A 22,232-nucleotide genomic window follows, 5' to 3' on the forward strand; every position below is an offset into this window, starting at 1 on the left:
TGGAAAACATTCTCAGTGGTCAGACAACGGACACGATGGCAGTCTGTACAGGAGGACATCCCGCCTGCTTCACTCTCCAACAACAGAATTCATTCTTTTTCCCCTCTCCTTTAAAAAAAAGAAAGAAAAGTTCTTCATGTGGATATAAAAAAAAAGAAGTAGTAAGTGTGTGTCCTCAGGAGGCATCTGGACTTTCTTCTCAATGGCACACAGTTCTGCCCGAAAGCTCCTCCCCAAACATGAGGGGCAGGGAAGAGTTTGTCTGTTCTTGTTTAAGGATTTAAAAAACAAACAAACAAAAAAATGGGCTCTACAGTCATTGCTGTGCTTGGTTCACAGTGTGTGTGTGTGTGTGTGTGTGTGTATGTGTGTGTGTGTGTGTGATTCAGGCGGAGCTAACACCAGTCAGCGATGTAATCAAAGTCAGAGAACAGGTTCTGCTCCTCGGAGTTCAGCACTCGGGGTTCCCTGGGCGGGGTTAAGATCGGAGCCTCTGAGGTAAATTCATCGTCGAAGTTGCTGACGTCACTGGAGCCCAGGATGGTCGGGACGAACGGCGGCTTCACCTTCTTGGCCAAAAGCCCGGTCCAATCGATGGTCTATCAATAAAGACGGAGAGCAAGTGGGTAACAACAGCGTTCTTTTCTTTGATTACCACAGTGATAACTTTCTCTTTGCGCCTCTTACCCTGAAGAAGAGATGTTTCTTAACCTCCTCTGCATCCTTTTCTCCTGCTCCCAGCCGTCTTTCTGGGCTCCTCCTCAAAAGCTGAGCACAAAGACAAAAAATATAATGTTAAAGTTTACACCCAGGAGCACAAAGAGACCGTTTCTTGTCTGTCTACACACCCTCCTCATGATGGAGATGGCCTCAGTTGAGAGGAACCGTGGATAGCGGACTTCATCGTTGACAATACTGTCAAATACCTCCTCTTCATCATCACCGGGGAAGGGTGACTGAAAGAGAGACGTGCCAAGGAGAAAAAAAAAAAAAAAACAAAAACCTGATGTAAGGAACATATTCAAGAAATAAATGATGGATTCTTGACATCTTGACGAAACACATGCTCACCTCTCCAACCAGCATCTCAAAGATGAGGACGCCCAGGCCCCACCAGTCCACGGCGCGGGTGTACGACGTTTCAGTTAACACCTCCGGAGCTAAAAACTCTGGTGTGCCACAAAACGTGCTGGTGCGATCCCTGAAACCCATTCCTGAAGGCAGCACAGAGCACGTCCATCACTCCAAAACAAATCTACATGTGTACCTCCAACAACTGATGGAGCAAGTTCATAACTCTGCTTCTCTGAAGATCTTACAGCACAGGAGTGAACAATCTACCACAGGGTTATGCTTTCAATAACTCTCAAAGTTTCAATTTGACATCATCATCCATTTACCTTCTTTGCAAAGCCCAAAGTCAGCAATCTTTACATAGCCCTCTGTATCCAGGAGCAGGTTATCTAGCTTCAAATCTCTGAAAATTGCAATGAGAGCAAAAATAACTTTCGGGACCCTGACTTTGAATTGAAGTATTACTTTAAATTTCTCAGGCCTTACCTGTACACAATCTTATGGTCATGTAAAAACTGTAATCCCAAAACAACGCAGGCTGCATAAAACCTGCAAAAAGGTACAAAAAACACAGGAGATTTAGACGACGTGCCGCTGTGAGAGTTTGTGGTCCTGCCCACACGTTAACAAGACACTCACACAGCCCTGGGCTCAGAGAAAACATCAGCGTGGATGTGCATCATCAGGTCGCCTCCAGCCGCGTACTCCATCACAAAGCAAACGTGCTCCTGCGTCTGGAAACACGCAAACAGGTTGACCAGGAACGGGTGACGGACGCTGTTGACCGTTTCAAAGATCCTCTTCTCGCACATCAGACTGGCAAAGAGAGGAGGAAGCTGAGTCACCACATTACACCGAAGTGACCTGACAGTGGGGGGTTTGTGAAAGAGCTTTAAGTGAGTACCTGTCGACCTCATCGCGAGCCACAATGTCTCCTTTCTTTAGAGCTTTGATGGCAAACATCTCTCCAGTGCTTTTGTATTCTGCTAAAAGCACCTGTGGAGGAGATGAACACTTCAGTTTTTTCCTGCTTGATTTGTCTACTAAAAGTTATTCAGTCCACAGAAAATTTATGGCAAACATTTTTTTTTTTTTTTAAATTGACTAAACATTCTTAATATAGTAGAAATGTCAAGAAGATAATCATCAGCAGCATTTTTATTCAAAGTACCTTTCCAAAGTGACCCCGTCCAAGGACTGCCACGCATTTAAAGTCTTGGAGACTGAATTGGAACGGCTCTTCTTCCCTAGAAGGAGACCAGTGCATACATCAGTGTACTCACTCACTCCAAACCAACCTGCATTAAACTTTAAAGTTACAGCAAAACAAAACAAAACAAGGAAAGAGACACTACCATGAAAATTCAGTGACTTGGAGCCAAAGCCAGGGGGCAGTGTTTAACCCAGTGTAATTTGTTTTGAGTAGTAAGTCGTTTTTATTTGAAGGAAACCAATTCAAAGCTTTAAAGTAGCATATACATGGCAAGCAGTGACCCTCCTTACCTTATCTCTGTGTCTTTCTGAATGGCTGTAAGCTCCAGGTCTGGATGCTGGAACTCATGGTGCACCACTCCATCCATATCTGGCTTCATCACCGTGCTGATTCTCTTGTTGAGGAAGTCAAATGAGGCGAGTGCATCCTGCGGAGAGGAAACACAGGAGAACAGAAGGACAGAAAGAGACACACAGGGTAAATATGAAAACAGTGCTGGTCACCTATTTGTTGTGACTTTAAATTTAGTCTTTAGTGTTTCTCTGTAGATGAAAACTAACGTTGGAGAAATAAAGGTTTTCTATTAAAGAATCTAACTAACAAAACATAATTCAAAAATCATTTCTCTCAGTGCGTAACAATCTAATATTTCCTTCCTTTTTTTAAATTTTTTAAATTAAATTTCACTTGTTTGGCAACAACACACTTCCTTCCAGCTGACAGGAATGAGGCCCAGCATGGTGGACTTTTACGCACAGGAGATTCTCAGAGAGCTCAGCATGACTGCATCTGTGATTGTATCAGCTCGCATGCGTCTTATCACCACTTCTTGTAATTCCTTAAACAAAACCATACCTGTACTTCCCCCTTGTCAGAAACGCTGTGATGCACTTGTGGTTCTCGGATGTCATCGGGTATGGAGTAACGTTTGGGCCCTGGAGTGGGCTCTTTGTCGAAGTCCAGCTTGGTCACCAGCGGGTCGCTGTGTAAGGGACAGAAGTACAGCAGTGGTGAAAGTTCTTCTTACCGAGCAGCTGTGCCCATAGACACTCATGTAAAATGGCAAACACTACAGCATTAAAATGCATGTTTACATGCGAGTAAAAATCTTTGCAATGCAGCCATACACTTTATGGAGCTATGCAGATGCTAAACAAGTTTTCTAGCATTAGTTAATTACTTAGCACCCTACAAGAAGGCAGAGATCAAAATTAAAATTGCAGATGTCACAGTGGCTATACACATCTTTTCTATACAGTCTGTGGTTGCTGTATGGCTGTGTACCTGCTGGGTGTGGGTGAACCAGGCAGGCTGCTGGATCCAGTCTCAGCCGCCTGTGGGCTGAAGGAGTTTGTGCTGACGGTTGGTATGGCTCTTCTAACCAGACGGCCCCAGGTGGCGATGTTGATGTTCATCTGAGGGGCTCGCAGAAAAGTTTTACCTGACAAAGAGTAAAAGACAGGAAAAAGACTGTAAGGAAAAAATGAATAATGGAAGAAGAGAATCAGGAATATGCAACCAAATAAGTAAGGGATCCGAGGAAATTACATACAGTACTTAGTAAATGTATGAACACTGGAGAATCACTGAATATATTTAAACACGCAAGTCAACCAAGAATCCATCACTGCTGCCTTAGAAATAAGAACATGATGGCTTCACAGCAGCGACTCACCTTGCTGTTTGGAGAAAATCTTCTTTTGTCTTTGCAACTTTGGTCGTCTCTCTATGACAGGGTTGAAAAATGTTACCTGAAAACAGAGAAATAAAAAAGTAATTTCACAAAACAAAACATCTGTTTCCTGTGCATTCTTTACTCCTGTGCAAATACACATGTCTGTAGTTATGCACAAGCATAGGACACGCTGTCGCAAGACTAGAAACTAACACAAACGTGTGCCAAATCATGCACACCCGTAACACTTTACAGATTTCTGTCAGGATTAGATCACACTGAAAAAGCTCCACATCTAATCTTACAATCTTACATCCAACAGTAAAACCTTCTGATTTTATTTTAAGTTTAATGCATGAGTAATTTTACACACAACATCTATTAAACTACACTTCTGATGCAGACACTGTTTGAGGCAAGTGACTGTCATTAGTTTGTTTTTATCTGTGAGCGATTATTTAAACCCCGTCTTGCAACAAAAGCTTAACAATCACACTTAGTTTACGGCACGTTGTTATTTCAGAACTCAACCTTCAGGCTGCTCCAGATATCATTTTATTGGCAAGTTTTTTGTACTCCTGGATCTGTTTGATATCGAGGCGATACCCTCAATAACAGCTGACTGAGTGCGAGTGCAGAAGCCCCACCCACCTGCTGCTTAAACCTTCTCTTTACAAGGGGCAACCAATCAGAAGAAAGCTGGCTTAAAGGCAGAGAAGCTAAAAACTTGTTGTTTTGGAGCTTGTTTCAGACAGTGGATGAACCCAGTGATGAAACTGCTCTAATAAAGACGATGAAAAAACAAAAACAAAAAAAACATGGAGTTGGACATCTCCACAATACGTTTGAAATATTCTTCTGTGGACAGACTTTACCAAGATTCCAGTCTAGGTCTTCTCAGAGTATTTATTTCTTATAATTTACAATTTTTTTTCAAGTTTAAAAGTGAGCTTTTATAAGCAAAAAGATCACCAACTGACACACTTCACCATGTTTCCAATTTTATTTCCTATAAGTACAAGTAAGTATGTCTATCCATACATGTCCTACCAGATAATGTTTAATTGTGACCATTCAAAGCTAATTTACTACTTAAATTACTTTTTTCAATTTTTAGATTACTAAAATATGCCGACAGTTACAACTACTTATCCCCCTTTTATGGAATTAAACTGAAATGGTGTTTGTATACCTCAGCAAACAGCATTCCCTGTGGCTCCAGGTACAGACACATTCCATGACGTTGGTTGTCCAGGAAGTCCTCCAGCCGCAGAAACTTGACAGCACAGAGTGAACGCCAGTCCCGCCAGTACACAGCGATCTCCAGCTCCCGGGACTGCAACGCAAAGATGTGAAACTCAGCGTCCGTGCTGTATAAACACAGAGTCAACAGCGCAGGTGTAGTTCAAGGGTGGAAATGTGTGTGTTACCCGGTCCAGCTCCAATGTAAACTTCTGGTCCCATGCCTGATTGCTGACTGGTTTCCAGCTCGTCTGTCCTACCACTGTGTTGTCCAGCTTCAACACTGCACTGATCTCATCTGAGGAAAAAGCACTGAGCTATTAACAAAACCCCAATTCTATCCCCGTTGGTATTAAACAGGCAGTTGCTTCACTTCACCCATATTATAGTTTCAGGTGTGACTTGCTCTGGGTCATGCCCACACTTTAAGTAAACAGATCATTTGTTTGTGAATCAGCACAATATCACAGTTCATCTTTCGGTAATTATTTTGTGTACGAGATCAGATGTACTTACTGGAGAGTTCCTCGCTCTTGGTTAAGTTCCTTGAACTCACGCCGCGGTTTCGGTTTGCTCGGCTGATGAAGGACGAGCGGGTCTCGCTGGGGCTCCAGCCAGGCAGCGGGACAGATGCAGCTTTGGAACGACCTGGGACATTTTCCAGTAGATCCTGACAGCCCATTAGCCTGACATCTAATGTGCCTGGAGGTGAGCGAGGACAGGACACACGTGTTATACAATTGCTCCTGCACAAATTTGTTCCCACTTCAGGTTACTTCAAGTGACACCATGTACTGGTATAATGAGCTAGCCCAGTTTACTGTCTGCTCCTAAACTGGACTATAATTTGTGCACCTCCAAATAACTAGGGGGGAAAAAAAAACAACTAATCAACCAACCAACCAGATCTGATTGTCTAATAATCCATCTTCTTTTTTTGATTCAACAGCAAAAAGTACACACTGTATTACAACCAAAAATAAAAACCAGTCCACACAGATCAGCTCAGTATACTTAAAAGTGGATACAACTTTAAATTAAAGGGTAAAGAAACAAACAAAAAACCAATAGACCACCTTTAGAAACAGAGTCATATTTGCACTGTTAGTGATTAGGAACAGCTCAATAGTCCAGTTACCTGTGAGTGCTGCAGGCTTGGTCACGGTGCTGTACTGTGGGAAGATGATACTGGATCTGGGACTGAGGGCTGGTGACGACAGCAGGGACAGCTCTTCTATGATGCTGTTGCTGCGAGGATGGTTTTTAGGCAACTCAGCGAGGCGTTGCTCCAAAGAATATCGCAAAAGGTCAAGCTTTTGACTGGACTCATTGAAACGAGCCTGGGCCTGAAAGGAAAGGAAGAGGATAAGGCAGCGAATTAAGACAGATTGAAAGGAAATTATTTTACTACAGCAGTCCAGAGATCCATTTCATCTCAAGTCTAAGATTGCATGATCTCAAAAGTGACAGATTTTGACTTGTTGTCCAGTTTTACACAGCCTACCTCTGAATGTGCCCTCTTTTCTGTGACTTTTCCAGAGCCCAGAAGTTTCATGACATTCTTGGCTCCCTCGGCTACCGCAGCCTCTATCTTGGCATGGTGACACAGCTCCTCCACCCGCAGATCTAAAGGGCTGATGATGGGCTTTTCTGGAGTACAAGGTCACACTTAAATCATTCACTCTGATGACATCGGATTTATAACCACTGTTTCTGTCTTTCTGTTTTAATCTCCTCAGAAAAAAAAAAAAAGCTCTGAAGGAAGGGAAGGCTCACCCATCACATCATTGTTCTCAAAGCTCAGCTCGCTGGCCTGGCTGGCCTTGAGGATCTGCATCCTGATGAACTCAATCTTCGTCTTGCTGTCCTGAAGCATCTGCTGAGCGGCTGCTAGCAACTTACGATCCTGTGAGTAAAATTGGAAACTAAACCATCACCGCTCATTAGGGAGGTATTTTATCTCTACAGACCATTGATGACCAAATCAGAGGATTCAATAACATTTTGTCTAAATGCACCTAATCCCTCTGCACGTGTTCTGTTTTGTTGCATGTAACACAAAAAGCCCAGACACCCGTTCGTGCCGTTAATTGGACTTGAAGTCTAAATGACAACATGGAAAATCTTATTCACCAAAGAAAAAAAAAATGTGTGCACTGCTGTGTTTGCTGAACCTTTCCTACGTGCAAACACACATTGGAGTAAGCAAACTCCACCCCAAATTCCTGTTAAGTTTAAATCCTGGTTGTTGATATCTGCGCTTGCAGGAAAGGCCTCCGTTCAACAGGCACTTCCTCTCTGACATCAGGAGAGGAATAGTTCCAACTGGAAGGTGCCTCCGTCGGTCTGACAGGGAAAGGTCGCTTACACCCGCCCCAGCAAGCCAGACAATGCAAATCAATTTACAGCTCCCTTAATGCTTATTGCATTACAGTTTTCAAACTACACTCACCAGAAATTCAAGTGTCCTCCACCAAAACAGTTTTATTAACAATATCCTGCAATAAAAAGCTAAATTATATCATTTCAAAGCAGAAGAGTTTTCGGTTTTTGGTGGGTGGTGATTACATGACATTGTCTATGTACAGTAAAAGCAAGGGGCCTCATTCACAAACAGTTGGTACTCACAAACTCAAAGTTAAACCACATGATTCACACACAAATCTGAGATTCCTCAAAATATCCTTAACCTCAGTTTGCTTCATTACAAATGTAGAACTGCCTCAAGCAGAGTTTATGAACAAAGACGCAGCTCTCATCAAATAAAAAATATAAATAAAATAAAAGTATTCACACAGTTTACCTAAATTACATTAATAGAGCCACACACTGGTTAAAAAGGCAATAACCTATCATCACACTACATTCCAGCATTTTTGCAGTTATTCCCAGTTACGATTGCAGTGGGCCACTCATCTTGGATGGACAGATCAGGTGGTCCTTGGTCTCCACCTGCTACCGGACACTACAACCTTTATATTTCTAACACACTGTCACTCCTGAGAACTCGGCTCTTTCAAGCTTCAAACTCAACACACTTTTGTGTCACTTTCTTCAGCTGTGAATTCGAGTCTAAGCGTCACTCTGACAGCAGTTCCACCACTCTTTGCATGGTACACCTCTAGGCAAACGTGTCTCCTTAGAGAAACCAGGGAGTGGCAGTACGCTAGCGCAGCGCACACTCTGTCAGGTTAGGATGATTTTGAGAGACAGACACACACACACACACACACACACACACACACACACACACACACACACACACACAAAATGAGTCGTGTGCATGTTTCATGAAACCAAAGGCTCCATGTCTGTTTTTGTTAAGGAAATAAAACCCAAAAAAACCAAAAAATAAATGTTAGAAATAATGTTATTACAGTTCCTTCGACTCGGCTTAAAACCTCTTTGGGGTTTGCCAATGATTCCAATTCAATCCAGAAACCCCAGACTACACCAAACCATCTACTACACACCGGCTTGAATTACTACTGACGGATACAAGGGCCGAGCTTAACACAAGAGGCTCTCGGCTGTTATTACCGGTCTTCGTGACTTAACGCACACCTCCCAACTAAATTATAGTCCTCCCTGACTCTGAGGACTCGAGGACACACAAGGACCAACAGAGCTTTGTGAACAAACAGCAGTGCATATGACACACAGTATGTGTCAGCGCCTTCTCCCGTTTCCTCCTCCCCTACAGTGAAGCTATAAAAGCAAACCTGCCATGCAGCAGCCTGGTATTCATAATGGCAACAGGCCAGCCGGCTCCAGTTAACATGCGATTATGCTCACAGCACCTCTCTGCAAAGACTTTACCTTAAGTAGTCTAAGCACTTGTGATTATGAGTCTGGAAACTGACAACCTGCGGTACAAAAATTACACTAAGTAGTGTTTTGGAAAAGGTCAAATCAGATACTCAGATTAACCAGCAAGCCTCATCATTTATTCATAATGACTTTTAAAAAAAATCCTTGGTTCTGCAAGTACAAATCTAGCTTAATTAATAGTAGTGAGCCCCTTAAGTAAATTCATTCATCACTGTGATGAAGCATGCTCAAGTCCAGGTAAGGCAGACACACTTCGCGCTGTCATTTTCTGAGTAAATACACAATTACATGCAAATATGTGAAAACTAACAGATCAGTGATAATCACAAATTTCACAGGAAAATTGGTCCTATTGTTATCATGGCAGTGAGCCACTTGGTGGTGGTGGGAAAGCAATCTACTGAAATGCTGACAGCTCACAAGAAGACGGCTATAACGCTGAATCTGTACCGCTGCATTTTATTCGTTTTCCAAAGTAGTAAAGATATGTCATCTTTTTTAAACCGTAAAGAATCACAATCATTTGCCATCCAAATCACCCGGATTGAGATGACAAAAACACTCCTACTGCAGTTACAGGTGGTGTTTTTGCTTACTTGCTTTCTTTAAGGTGCCAGGAGCAGAACATTTTGTTTTTAAGTTGTTGAATTTAAATGAGGTTCAGGCTGAACCCACACAGCTCAAAACGGCACTATGCCAACTGGTTTGAAGTGTGTCTGTTGACTGTATAAACACATAATATGCTTAGTTTGAGGTAATAATGTTACCACCCAGCAACATCATCGTTTGTACATAACTGTGGCTAATATTGTGCTTCCAGATCTCAGCATTGTTATTTTTACTGAACAAAGACTAAAACAGAAGAAGCAGTCAGCTATGTAGAAGTGAATCTATTCATTAAATAAAGTATCATCAGAATGTGTCCGACGTGAACCAGAGCAAGCCTGAATCTCCGGGTAACCCTTCGCCTACCTTGGAGGACCCATTGGAGTACATCTGAATCATGTTCTCGGCGCCCTGTTTGACTTTTAGCTCAATGTCAACCTGCCGTTTTAAGGCCGCCAGTCGGTTGCTGCTGGTGCACATTCTTGCTTCGCTGTTAGGGGTACCTGGTGTTAAAGGGCATTCTGGGTAAAGGAAGAGGAAAGAAAAAAAAGTTAGCATCTTATGGCCATCTGGAAACAATTGTAGACATTACATAAAGCATGTTACATTTGGCACAAATATGCAGAGGCTACAAATATTAACGGAGCATGTGTGCGCCATTTTTTATTAAGCTAAACAATCCTGCAGCTCTGCAAAAGAATTGATAAACTGCTTATAAAGCGTGTCCTGTTGCAACTTCAGTGGACACTTTACATGCTCAGAAGGGTGTGCTGTTTATGACTTGATGAGGTTTGTTAGCACAATGCTTGACTCAGCACAAAAACTACTACAGAAGTCAACAACATTAGGATTAAGAAATCTATTGTCAGCTAAGCTTCGTGGATTTTTCAAACAAGTTTTTGCTCAGAACGGAAATCCTTCAAATGTGAAGCCACAACTATTCAGTCTGAGTTTGGCTTTAATGCTTTGGTATTCAGGAGTTGTAATATGAAAGGCTGTCATTTCTGATCTCAGCTCATTGACTCTCTCCTGAAGTCTGCGCTGTTCCAACAGCACAGGGAAACCCCTGCGGCCGTCTCTATTGTACGCATTTAAAAAAAAAAAAAAAAGGAACAACACACAAGTGTGAACATGCAGATGATTGCCAGTACTAGTGCCTATACTGTTTATGCAAAGACAAAGTAAACCCAAAAAAGATACATGCAACAGAATATCAACTCTTAAAAATGATCCATGTCCAGATCCCACAGGCTGCAAAGACTAAACAATAATCTGTCCATAGATCTGTAGACATTTAATTGTTTTTCCTTTTACACATAAATGCACACAGGCAAACACACAGAGATACTTAAACCCACTGTCATCTACTCTCAGAGATGGACCACAGACCTGGTGGATAGGTTCACTGTTTTGTTGTGTTTTTTGGTCAAGTCTGAACTTGAAAGGTGCAGGTAAAAAATAAATAAATAAAATAAAAATAAAAAACCCTCTCCAAGCTGATCATTGCAGCTGAAAGCAGAGCAGAACATTCACTCTCACACACACACACACACACACGGGTGAGGTGGGCAAAAAAACCTGCCCGACTTCTCCTGACTTGACTTGCAAGTTGAGTTTCAGAAGCTATGTTTTCATAAAGCTAGTAGTCTTAGAAAAGAGTCAGAGCATTCTTTAAGTGAGCCCACATCTGAAGCATGAACCCTTCCAATCTGTTGCAAGGTCCTTTAACATGGTACTCTTCATTATGTATTTAACTTCTAGCCTTTAAGCTCAGCTCTGTTTTTTAGTGAGTTTTCCAAATCCAAAGACACAAAACATGTCACATGACATAACCAAAGACCAACAGTTCACTGAAGGTGTCAAGACCCAAAATAACACTGGCAAAGAAACGGCGTTGTACTCCGAGACAAAGCCAGATGCAGATAACAATAACCAGCAGGCAGGTCTGTGATTCATTCAGTCCGAATGCTTCATCAAAACACCCTCTAACGATTCCTTTGAGCACCTGCGGGATACGGACAAAAAGGAAGTAACTTGTTCTTTGAACTAAAAGTCTAAATGATTCATCTAATGAGACTTAATAAGCTGAGAGAGCGCTTCACTGCTGAGTTTTCTGTTAATGTGGAGGAGGGGAGGATGCTAGTCCTTCCAGGGTAACGCTTTGATATGGTGACACACTTGAAGAGGTAGGGCTAGACAAGAAAAGCAGAGTATTTGCAGAAAAGCCTGTGGAGCAAGGTGAGAATTTTAGAGGTGCTCGGGGCAAAACTGTCACAGGACATCTATTTAAAAAGACACATGCAGAAGTGCTGCTTGTGTCATCTAGTACATGTCTGGGGCTTTCCTCTTCGCCTGGGGGTGCGGTTTGGCTGAGGTCGCATTGAGCCAAGAATTTAAGGACTACAACCCCCGCCTCTTCCAAGAGTGATCCAGTCCCTGCTGGGCCGTAGGACAAGATAGCTGCAGGGCTGATGTCACTGCTGGACAATCGACAAGGGGAACCCTCCCTCAGATTAACCCCATCTGCATCTGATGAGAAGGCAATGAGACATGCCGTCTAAACTAGTACATCGTGAGTGGGAACCTTAAACCTGTGTGTGATGAGCGGTAGGCAAACAGATTGAGACTTAATAACAGACGATGTCGGGGTTAGCTTTCTTTATGAATGAGATCATATGTGACAGAGGGACCTGACTGGTGTCCCCTGCTGCTCACACAAAGCGCCTGAGTGCGAGTCAGTCCATTTCTGGCCTCCTCAGCTGAGTGGCGGAGAATAACCAGAGCCCCCTCAACTTTCTCCTGGAACAGAAACACATTCTGGGCTGCTCGGAGAGACAGAGCAACTCCTTCCTGCTAATTCAGGAAACAAGAGCTGAACATATTTCAAGAAGCTGTCTCGTGTCTAAGGAGCTGAACTGCGCTCAGTCCCTCTTGGCCGTTTTTGCGATGGCCAGCGACATTCCACTGGCCTCGCGTCACTTAAAAAGAAAGCCCTTATTCACCAGATAGGTCACAGAGTCAGGCTAAATTTATTTTCACTTAAGATAACCATTTACTAAGACAACTTCCCTTCCCTCCTCCAGCAAACAAATACACACACACACACTCACAAATCCCTCCTCATCAACTTCCTATTGTCAAATGAGCCGGGACAACGTGACGGCGACAGGCAGACAAATACCATTCCTTCTCTTCCTGAATTTGCGCAGACATTTGCCACCAACAGCTACCCTAAAAGGCAGCTACTGTGACAAAAAGCACACTGAATGCACAGATGCTGCTGTGGTCCACTCTCTCCAAATTCCACTGTTGTCAACAAATGCAAAGGAGCAGGCTTTCAACAGCCTCGGAGAGGAACAATCGACAGCTCATTGTAACTGCCACGGGAATGTGGAATGCAACAATGTCAGCCTCTGGAGAGTGAGTCACCTCCAAACACTGAATGTGCTCTGTGTGTGTTTACATAGGTGCTCGTCTGACACAACAGAGACAAAATTATTTGGTGCTGTGCATTTACAGCTAAACCATAAGACTGCTACACATACATTAACTGGAAGAGTGGCCTGTTGCCTTATGTGACCTGGATAAACTCATAGCTGAGAATGAATTTAGCTTTAAAAAACACTGGCTGCAAACAAGAATGCCAGCGTACGATTACGACTGCAAACAAGACGACAATAAATGTGAACACTTTAAGATATAAAGAAACAGAGCTTCATAATAAGACTTAAAAAAAAAAAAAAAAGTGTCCAAGACCATGACTCCTGGACTGTGCTGTCATTTGCAACAAGCCAATTAGGACTGGAGCTACAGTTTATTTTCATCAGTGCTTCATCTGTTAATTATTCAGCGAGTTTTCGGTCATATAAGACAATTAAACAAACACTGTGTGTATATGAAAAACTGCATGTGAAGCTTAAAGTAAACTTAACGTCAGGTATTTGATTTTAAAAAGACGCTGTCCATCTGATGGCGGTGACACATGGGTGTATTGATTTGGTTACAGTTTTTACCAAAGCTTAAATGAGAGTTTCGGCCCTGTAAACCTGATGTAGGCAGCTTTTGTAATTATTAAGTTATGACAGACTTCCTGGACGTTTAACATGGAAAATATTCATTGTATGAAGGCTAACCTTTGCATGGCATTATTACATTTACTTAAGTGGCTGTACAAAAACTTAGGTGGGAACATTATTTTTCTGATGATTAATTATTTGACTACTTATATTAACCCCTTCCTACTTTGGTACCATCTATTGAATCTGACCCTGCCCTCCTTTAGTGCTTGTGTAATTACCTAGCACTTCTTCGGGGTCTTTTACCACAATGTGGGCGTTAAGTTCTTGTAGCTCCTGATGAAGCTCCTCGACCTTCTTGTTAGATTTTTTCAGCATGTTGTCAACGTAAGCCAGGCTCTTCTTATCTGTGGTGACCTGAGAGGCGGAAAAATGAGAGGAGACCACCTTAAAGCCTTGAAAAGCATCTCCATTAACTTAATCATAAATGTGATGTTATTAGACAAGGGAGAGATAGAAAAAACTGCATAATATATTTAGATTTAGACATTTTGAGGGAAACAGCGGATACTATACTATATCTGTGACATTACCTTTCGCAGGTTCTCTGCACCCTCTTTGATCTTTAGTTCCTTACGGATCTCACGGCGGATCTGCTCCTTGATCTCATCCAGCTTTTGTTGGACCATGGTGTCCGACAGGTCCAGGTTGTGTCCCAGACCGAGACGCTCTGCCACCTGTTGGCCCCGGGCATCCCCCTGGAGGAGGAGAAGGAGGAAGAGGAGGAGGAACAAAAGAGCAGATAGGGTGAAGATGTGGAATGTAATTAAGAGTAGTTCAGCAAGGGAGGAGAAGAAGAAGAGTAAAGGGATGGTAGGGGGAAAAAAAAAAAAAAAGAGGAGGAAAGGACAAGCAGAGGTCAGTCACGTACTGTGCACACTGGCATTTTAAACTAGCATTTAATCAACAGGTCTTATCAACGTTAAACTATGAAGGAGAGAACAAATCTGCACTGCATTAAAGTGCAGAATTGCAAAACAGCTGAAGCTGTTGCTTCATAACATGCATGGATTTCCATCTCGTCATGAGCGCTCATGACGAGATGGAAACACAAAGGAGGAGTTAAAAACAATTTCGGCCCAGCAGTTAGAGTTTCTCACAATCACAAGCAAAGTTCATGTGAAATCTGAAGCCCTGAATGCAAATATTCACCAAATCCGAATTGTTCCTGGTCTTTGTGTGGTGACTACACATGTAAGCATGACTGATGAGCAGACAGAAGGGATTTGTATTTTATTTTAAATAAGAAGTAGCCAACAAACACCTGGTAGATTTAATGCATAGGAAGATCATGGTAATGCACCTTAATGTTGGTCATCAAACAGCATTTAACAGCAAAAGCAGAAGAACTGTCCCCCTCAGAGTGATGAAATGTTTGAGACGTGCTGAGATTAGAAGGTACTGTACAAACAAGAGAAACACGCACAGCCAGAGAGAATCTTTCAAAAGCTCTTGGAATTCTTTTTAATAATAAACGAAAATCAGGTCCAGTAGGAAATGCACCAGGTAAAGCCAGCAGGTCACATGACACAGCTACGTACAGTCAGAGGTCCCGCGTGTTTTTCCTGTTATTTTTGGCTTTTTGATGCAAGATAGTACATCTTATGCTTGATACCCAACTTCAAATGTTTTCTTCTTTTAATTTTACGATTTTTCATTTTTTTTGTCAACTTCATGATTTTGTAGCTAGATATAGCAATCATTCATAGCCTTTAATGCACACGTCAACAAATAAAGATCCTTGAAAAGAACTGGAAGAAGTCCACTTGCAGAGTGAAGCATATTTCACCCTTCACCTCTGTTCAGCGAGAAAGCACACGAGCCAGTTTCTTTTTCTTTAACTGACTATTTCAGTCAGACATCACAGCACAGGCGTAGACAATATTACAATTATGCAATCCTCCTGTTTGCTGAAGCTTTTAATATTTATTGATTACCATCAAAGCTCTGGAGCCCAAAGAGGCGTTTTCCTGGACACATAAATTTATATGATCTCATCACCAAGAGATTGCCAGTCTTTTCTATATTAGACCTACTCTCAACTGCTCTCTTACTCACAAGAGGCCGCCGCATCGAGTAGCCCCGCATGTTTGATTTGACAAGTTTTTATACCAGATGCCTTTCCTGAAGCAACTCCATAGGGATGTGGGTGTTTTCCCAGGATGGAGCTGGGGATCTTTTGCTTGTGTAATACAGAAACCACAATACTGATCCCCCAAACACTAAAGGGTCCCCCCCCTTCACCTCTACATTATAAAATTACTATGCGAAATGAACGTGTCACATCAACTACACTGAAAATATCCATTAACAAAACACGGGGTTCAGAAATTCGGCGCAGGCAGCCCATTCACGGTGTTCTGGCATCACCCCAGCATAGTGGTGTGTTTTGAACTTGAGCTAGCCGCTGTGCGTGTTGTTTTCCCTGCTGCTGTCAGTCACCAATGACCTGCATCCTTAAAACCATCACCTTAACTAAAGAGGGATTAGATGTCGCTTCCTGAACACTTCTGCTCTAGAAGGTCATAGTACAGCATAATGATCCACTAGTATGTGAGCATCTAAGGTCTGATTATCAGCATATTACATTTTATTATAAAGTCATTCAAGCAAAAGTTATTTGGCTTGAAAAATATCTCCTGATTTTAAATATGAAGTTGTCAGCATGACCTTTTAATTGTGCTCCATGGCAACAATGAACGACCGGCATTTCATTTTAACCATTAATTAAAGCAGCCAAATTGTAATAAACAAAATATTAGCCAGGCCTTTGCTTTATTATTCCAAGAATGATTTTTTGGGGAAAAATAAATAAATAAATAATAATAATAATAATAAACAACAGATTCAACATGAGAGAAACTCACTGCCTCGTCCTGAAAGCCCCTGGGCTGTAAGCAGAAGGACATTAACTTACTCTATTCAAGAAAACAAAGAATGATTTGTTAAAATCTTTGTTGCTTTCAACCCATCAGTACGAAATTTGCACCCTCATAACTGTAGTTAGGTTTAATCAGAAATCTTCAGTTTCAAGGTTTACTACTCTTTAAACTTGCTAATGAGAGGATGCTGAAAGGATCATTCTGTCTTACCACAACTTCATCGGTTTCAGCCAATTCCATCTCTAGATCCATTGAACAAACCGGTCCACGCACGTTCTGCTGACCAGCCACGATCATCCCATCAACTCCAGTGGATTTCTGTTGTCTAATAAAGCTAATAGTATCCTCTCCCACGGAGGTGAGACGAGCGTAACCAACCTAGGCTCTGCCCAAAGCCACAATCATTCACTCCACTATGATCCGATTTTCTCCAGCTTTTTTCCTTCCCTTCTTCACACTTTCTTTCTCCTACAGACTATTGACATCAGCAGGGAAGATAAACCGTCTGAGCAGCGATGGCCAAATCCCTCTTAGCTTCTCACTCTGTGAGGTCAGAGCAGCCCAGAATGGGACCTAATCTGACTCCATGCAGAGGGCTGTGGCTAAAATTAACCCATGTTAAAAAACAACGCTGGCTGTCTATGGCAGACCAGAAAGCAGTGTGCCTGCCATAGACAGCCAGAGTGTGTGTGTGTGTGTGTGTGTGTGTGTGTGTGTGTGTGTGTGTGTGTGTGTGTGTGTGTGTGTGTGATGGTGGAGAAAGAAATTCTCAAACAAGACTGTGGTATATTGTCCTTTATCCAAGCTGCATTTCTGGTTTTCCACCTCTCTTCACAGTTACTTCCTTTCCAAGGATTGAACCCCTGTTTCACATTAAAAGCTATTTCTAGGACCATCACCATGTACCTGAATTGATCATTACACAAGGTACATCAGGAGCTAACCACATGTACCTGGACCAAACCCTGAATCGAGTCAATGGCATATGACTGACAGATTAATATTAAGGAAAACGCATCACGCTTGGTAAGATGAGGGCTTTCCATCAGCTTATTCCTTCCCTTCCCCCATCCTGGCCTCTCTTCTATAAGTAGTCTTTAAAGGAAACTATAGTTTGCACATATCCTGGTCGACTCGTAGGTAAAATGGAGGTCACAGCTGGGAGGGGGGTGGGGGAGTCCTCTTCTTAAGTTGGCTGCTCTGCAAAACTTGTTTGCACTGTAGCTGCATCTGCCCAATGTGGAATGACGATAGCAGGAGGACACCAGAAGAGGCCTATTTTACTGTTCAACAATGCAAGGAAATCCATGAAAGGCCAATCAGATAAGGCAGAAATTAATCAGCTAGAAGACCCCGCGGGGCCTGTGTTTTAATTTTGAGATCAAATAAAAGAAAAAGACCAAGCTCTCCTCTCACTGCAATACCTCACTGACTTGCTCCTTTACCTCTAACTGCTCTTATCATCTTTTGACGCTAGAACGTATCACCCCGTAAGGGGGAGTGACATCATACCGGGAACTCGAGACTTACTAAGTTCAAAGACGAGCAGAGCAGAAATTGTAAGCAAATGTCTCCACTCACGCTACAATACATACAGTTCATGATGAATGGAGGGAACTTGCCAGTGTGGCTCTGCTGGCTGCACTGTGAAACATCCAAGGCTTCACAACAAATGTAAACAGTACCGAAAACCTTGTGGATACATATTTTAGTTGATGTTACAAAAACAGTCCTGCTGGGAACCACTTAATGCGCGTCTAAGGAAAAGCACACAAAAAAGGTGCCATATTCTTAAATGAGTAGGGCAAGGGTTACCTACAAATGTTGACCTTTGTTAATGAGCTCCTTTAGAGCTCCGGGACATGAAAGGCAACTGAGGTAAAAGCAAACATTTGGTCTGAACCTCAGGTAGAAGTAGAAGTCTAACAACAAGAGCTCCACTCACACACAAGGACAATGCAAAGTTTGAGCCCGCTATCGAAGTCTGTGCTAAAAAAGCCAAGCCCTTGCCATTTCTGTGCGAGGCCTAATCGCAGCCTACAACCCGACACCCGGTCTATCTTACCCCCACAGCTGGCTGCAGAGCACTGGCCACAGCCCTGTACTCTGTGCTGCCGCCAAAAATAGCAACACAAGCTAATAAAGATAGCTCTTACAAGTGCAACCTTCTCGCAAGCAGTCTACATATCCCACAGCAAGTCAAACAGCAGGGAACGCCTCACATGTCACGTCACAGCAGCTAAAGGTCATTTCTGAGCTCCTCAGGCAGTAGGTGTCCAAAAAACCTGAATGAGAGGTAAACCACTTTCCTGCACCTGTCACCCTGCTGAGTTCGACTCCAATTTCCAGAAGCAGGTGTTTAAATTTAGCAGAATGCCAAAGATAAAATTAAAAGCTACGTGTGGCTTTTAACAGGATAAAGACCCCAGCACCGGAGAAACCAACATGTCCTACTGTTATTTATTCATGCACACAAATTTGACACTGCCTTCCTGTTACATTATGCCGACTGTTGTTTTTATCATTCATCATCACCCACACACGACCATAAATGTGCAGTGTCAGATTTCACTCCAGATTATATTGCTAACCTTTGAGAAAGTAAAAGTAAATCTTCTTATAATTTAACCGGTGTAACGGTTCTGAAACAGAGACCGAAATTATTATCCAAATGTCCACGATTCTCTTACTGTGATGGAGTTGTTAAAAGTCTGGTTGAAGTATTAATACATCATCTAGTTTTAGTCATTACGGTGAAGGTTTTGCTTTTTGTTATTCGTTAGCTCTAAAGAAAAACAAAAGGTACAAACCAAATTACGGTTACACTCTTTTAATTACACAAATCAACCAGTCCTCAAAGTAAGATTAGTCTGTGAGCCTAATCTAACTTACATACATGTCTGTCCTTACACATGTACAGCATTCAAACATGGCTGCTCCCAGGCAATATAATGTTTAAATATAATAAGTATAAACAAGTATAGATTCTGTGTTGTATAATCTACCTAGATCATGTGGCATGTATTATTTAAGATGCACAAATTAAACACCTCATCGGTCTGAGTCATCCATACATGACAAATACAGCATTAGGTTCCCGCACCCGTGGAGGTGAGGCAGCTTTCAAGTTGAACACGAGTTTTGGAGGTCACGCATAAAGTAGTGCCATCGGACAACGAGCTGTATGGATGAGCTGTCGCACAACTCAACAGTGTTTCTGATATAAAGATGCACTTGGAGGAGGAGGGGGGAGTGACGTCACTCGAGTGAAACTGTATTAATCAGTGAGTCATAACTGTTCACACCGAACAAAAAAAGGAGAGCGTAACACTGACTTCCAGCCTCTCTTTTAAAAACAGAAACTAGCATTACTGTTGCAGTTGGCACTAAGCTGGCTGCTGTGGTGTCGCTGGTTATACGTTCAACCAGTTTATAACGAGCTTGGAAAAGAAAACTCAAAGCATTTTCTTTACAAAGACGACATTTTTTCTTTTTGTCTAGTTTTACCACATTTTCTGCACACTGCCAGTATCTAAACACACGGCGGCAACTTTTATTTTCCCAAAAAAGTAACGCAGGTTAACTAAGACCTGTACGTTTACTTTAAACAGCCACTATTTAAGAGCTTTTACGGTTACGCAAACGCTAAACCTCGTTTACTACAACAGGATCCTTTACATTAAATAACACGGCGGTTTTCGCACAAAATTCCCGGTTTGAAAGTTAGTTTGGACAATTGTGTGCCAGGCCTCAATCCATGGATAATTCCCAGGCAGCCTTCTGGGACCTAGCAGAGGCCCTGCAGTCCTCTAACACACGACTAACTCACAGCAAGCCTCGTTTTAAAGCGTTTTAATTGTTAGCTAACTTCTAACTGCACCTCTGGAGCAAGTTTGCGCACTTTTCGCAACAGTTGTCAACTTTTCCTACCTGCACGGAGTCGGCGGCCATCTTGGTTTTCGCCTTTGAATCAAATCCTACAGGGAGAGCGGAGGGAGGGGTGGTGGGACTCCAAAAGCAAACCTTGTTTTAAGTTTCCCTCTCTGGCGACAAAAAAAACTTCACTATTTTGACCAAACCATCGGTCATCTCGGGTACACGGAGTTTCCCATGCCGTCTTCACACTTCTCTGACGCGCTCGCACCGTCCTAGCGGAGTCCAGGAGGGTGGACTGGCGCTCATAAATAAAAAGCTGAAGCATAAATCTGTCCCAGTGCAGCTGGAGAAAGAGGCGGTGGTTATAATAGAAGAGTCCGCCCAGAGGAGCTGCAACACTGCCGGGACAGCTACTACACACATGTGATCAGAAACTTCGTAAAGGCTGGCCTCACCTCAGGCTAACATCCCCAAATCTTCCCCAAACACAAATAAAGAAATTAAATCAAGGCTTACATATGTGAAGCAGCCCTATTAGACATTAAAGGTGGAGGAGTAACACCGGTCAATTTAAATAAAATGCTTTTACAAGTAAAAGTCTTGCAACTATTTATATTTATTCAAAGTTGAGAAGGTAAGTGAAAGTACAATTTAAAAAAAGATAACATTTAAAATTTAACCCTAACCTCACTGGCCACTCTTATAGGTACAACTGTTCAACTGCTTTTAATCTAATCAGATAATCATATTTAGGCATGTAGATGAAGTCATCACAGCCTGTTTAAACCCAGTATCAGAGTGGGCAACAAAGGTGATGTGCGTGACTTTGAAACATGCAAATCTGCTGATCTGCGGGGATTTTCCCACACAACCATATACAAAATGGTCTTAAAAATAGAAAATATACAGTGACGGTCAGTTCTTTGGCTGAAAATCCCTTTTTGATGACAAATAATCACTCATTACAACCAAGGTATGCAGAAGAGTATCTCTGAATGCACAACACATCCAATGTTGAAGCCCAAGGCAACAAAAGATCACACCAGATGGGACTCCTGTCAGCTAAGTTCATAACACTGAGGCTACAGGTCACGCGAGCTCATCAAAACTGGTCAGTAGAAGACTGGAAAAACATTCCCTGATCTGATGAGTCTTGATTTGTGCTGCGATATTCGGATGATAGCGTCACAATATGGTGTAAACTGCATGAAAGCATGGATCCATCGTGCCTTATACCACTGGCTTAGGCTGCTTGTGGTGATATAACAGTGTGGTAGATATCTTTTTGCATAGCAGCTGATCGTTTAAACATCACAGCCTACCTGAGTATTGTTGCTAACCATGTCCAAGGATAAAAATAGCACAAAACATATGTCAAATGTTAACAATCGTATTTTATTTAAAAGAAAATGATATGCTCATTTTTAATTTGATGCCATGTTTTTCACAAAGTTGGTACAGGGGCTCCTTTCCCACTGTGCTTCCACTTCTTTTAAACATTACTCTGTTGCTGTGGTTTTGAAGTGAGATCAGTGGCTGATATGTCGCACCTCAGTGAGAAGAGTTACTGCAGCATTACATAACCCACAGAGGCACACTCTTCATCACCAGCCATATGTCCCAGAGACCGGACTTACTTTTTTCTCTGTACTTAGTTGTTTTGTTGGTCATAAACTGAGCACTGTCAGCATATTGTACATGCAAAAGAGACTAAAGACTTTTAAATGTGATGTTCCTGTTTAAATTCCTGCAAAGGT

At 42.3% G+C, this 22,232-nt stretch overlaps 1 protein-coding gene across 1 annotated transcript; it reads right to left on the reverse strand.

The window, feature by feature from the left end:
• Nucleotides 1–192: 192 nt before the first annotated feature.
• On the reverse strand, nt 193–20,830 carry pkn2a (protein kinase N2a). Its single transcript, XM_085390172.1, has 23 exons — nt 20,530–20,830; nt 14,251–14,415; nt 13,939–14,074; nt 10,008–10,162; nt 6,981–7,110; nt 6,709–6,854; nt 6,343–6,550; nt 5,721–5,906; nt 5,393–5,502; nt 5,155–5,298; nt 3,963–4,038; nt 3,572–3,728; nt 3,143–3,269; nt 2,578–2,714; nt 2,246–2,321; nt 1,979–2,070; nt 1,714–1,890; nt 1,561–1,623; nt 1,401–1,477; nt 1,072–1,214; nt 849–956; nt 688–768; nt 193–599 (listed from the first exon to the last, which is right to left on the reverse strand). The coding sequence occupies exons 1-23, from the start codon at nt 20,548–20,550 to the stop codon at nt 396–398; spliced, it is 2,919 nt and encodes a 972-aa protein (XP_085246298.1). The 5' UTR covers nt 20,551–20,830; the 3' UTR covers nt 193–395.
• Between the last annotated feature and the right edge of the window lie 1,402 nt (nt 20,831–22,232).

This window comes from Rhamphochromis longiceps, linkage group LG18 (genome assembly GCF_057381845.1).
Source record: "Rhamphochromis longiceps isolate RC_006_pf linkage group LG18, R_longiceps_female_GT1.1, whole genome shotgun sequence".
NCBI classification, from domain to species: Eukaryota; Metazoa; Chordata; class Actinopteri; order Cichliformes; family Cichlidae; genus Rhamphochromis; species Rhamphochromis longiceps.

Bases quoted from the DNA above. Each gene is read 5' to 3' on its own strand.
- pkn2a (XM_085390172.1), bottom strand. From the start codon at position 20,550: ATGGCCGCCGACTCCGTGCAG. The intron at 5,907-6,342 runs GTAACTGGACTA...GCTCACCTCCAG, and splicing joins CAAGCCTGCAGCACTCACAG to GCACATTAGATGTCAGGCTA. The intron at 1,215-1,400 runs GTAAATGGATGA...TGCTGCCTTCAG, and splicing joins CTTTGGGCTTTGCAAAGAAG to GAATGGGTTTCAGGGATCGC.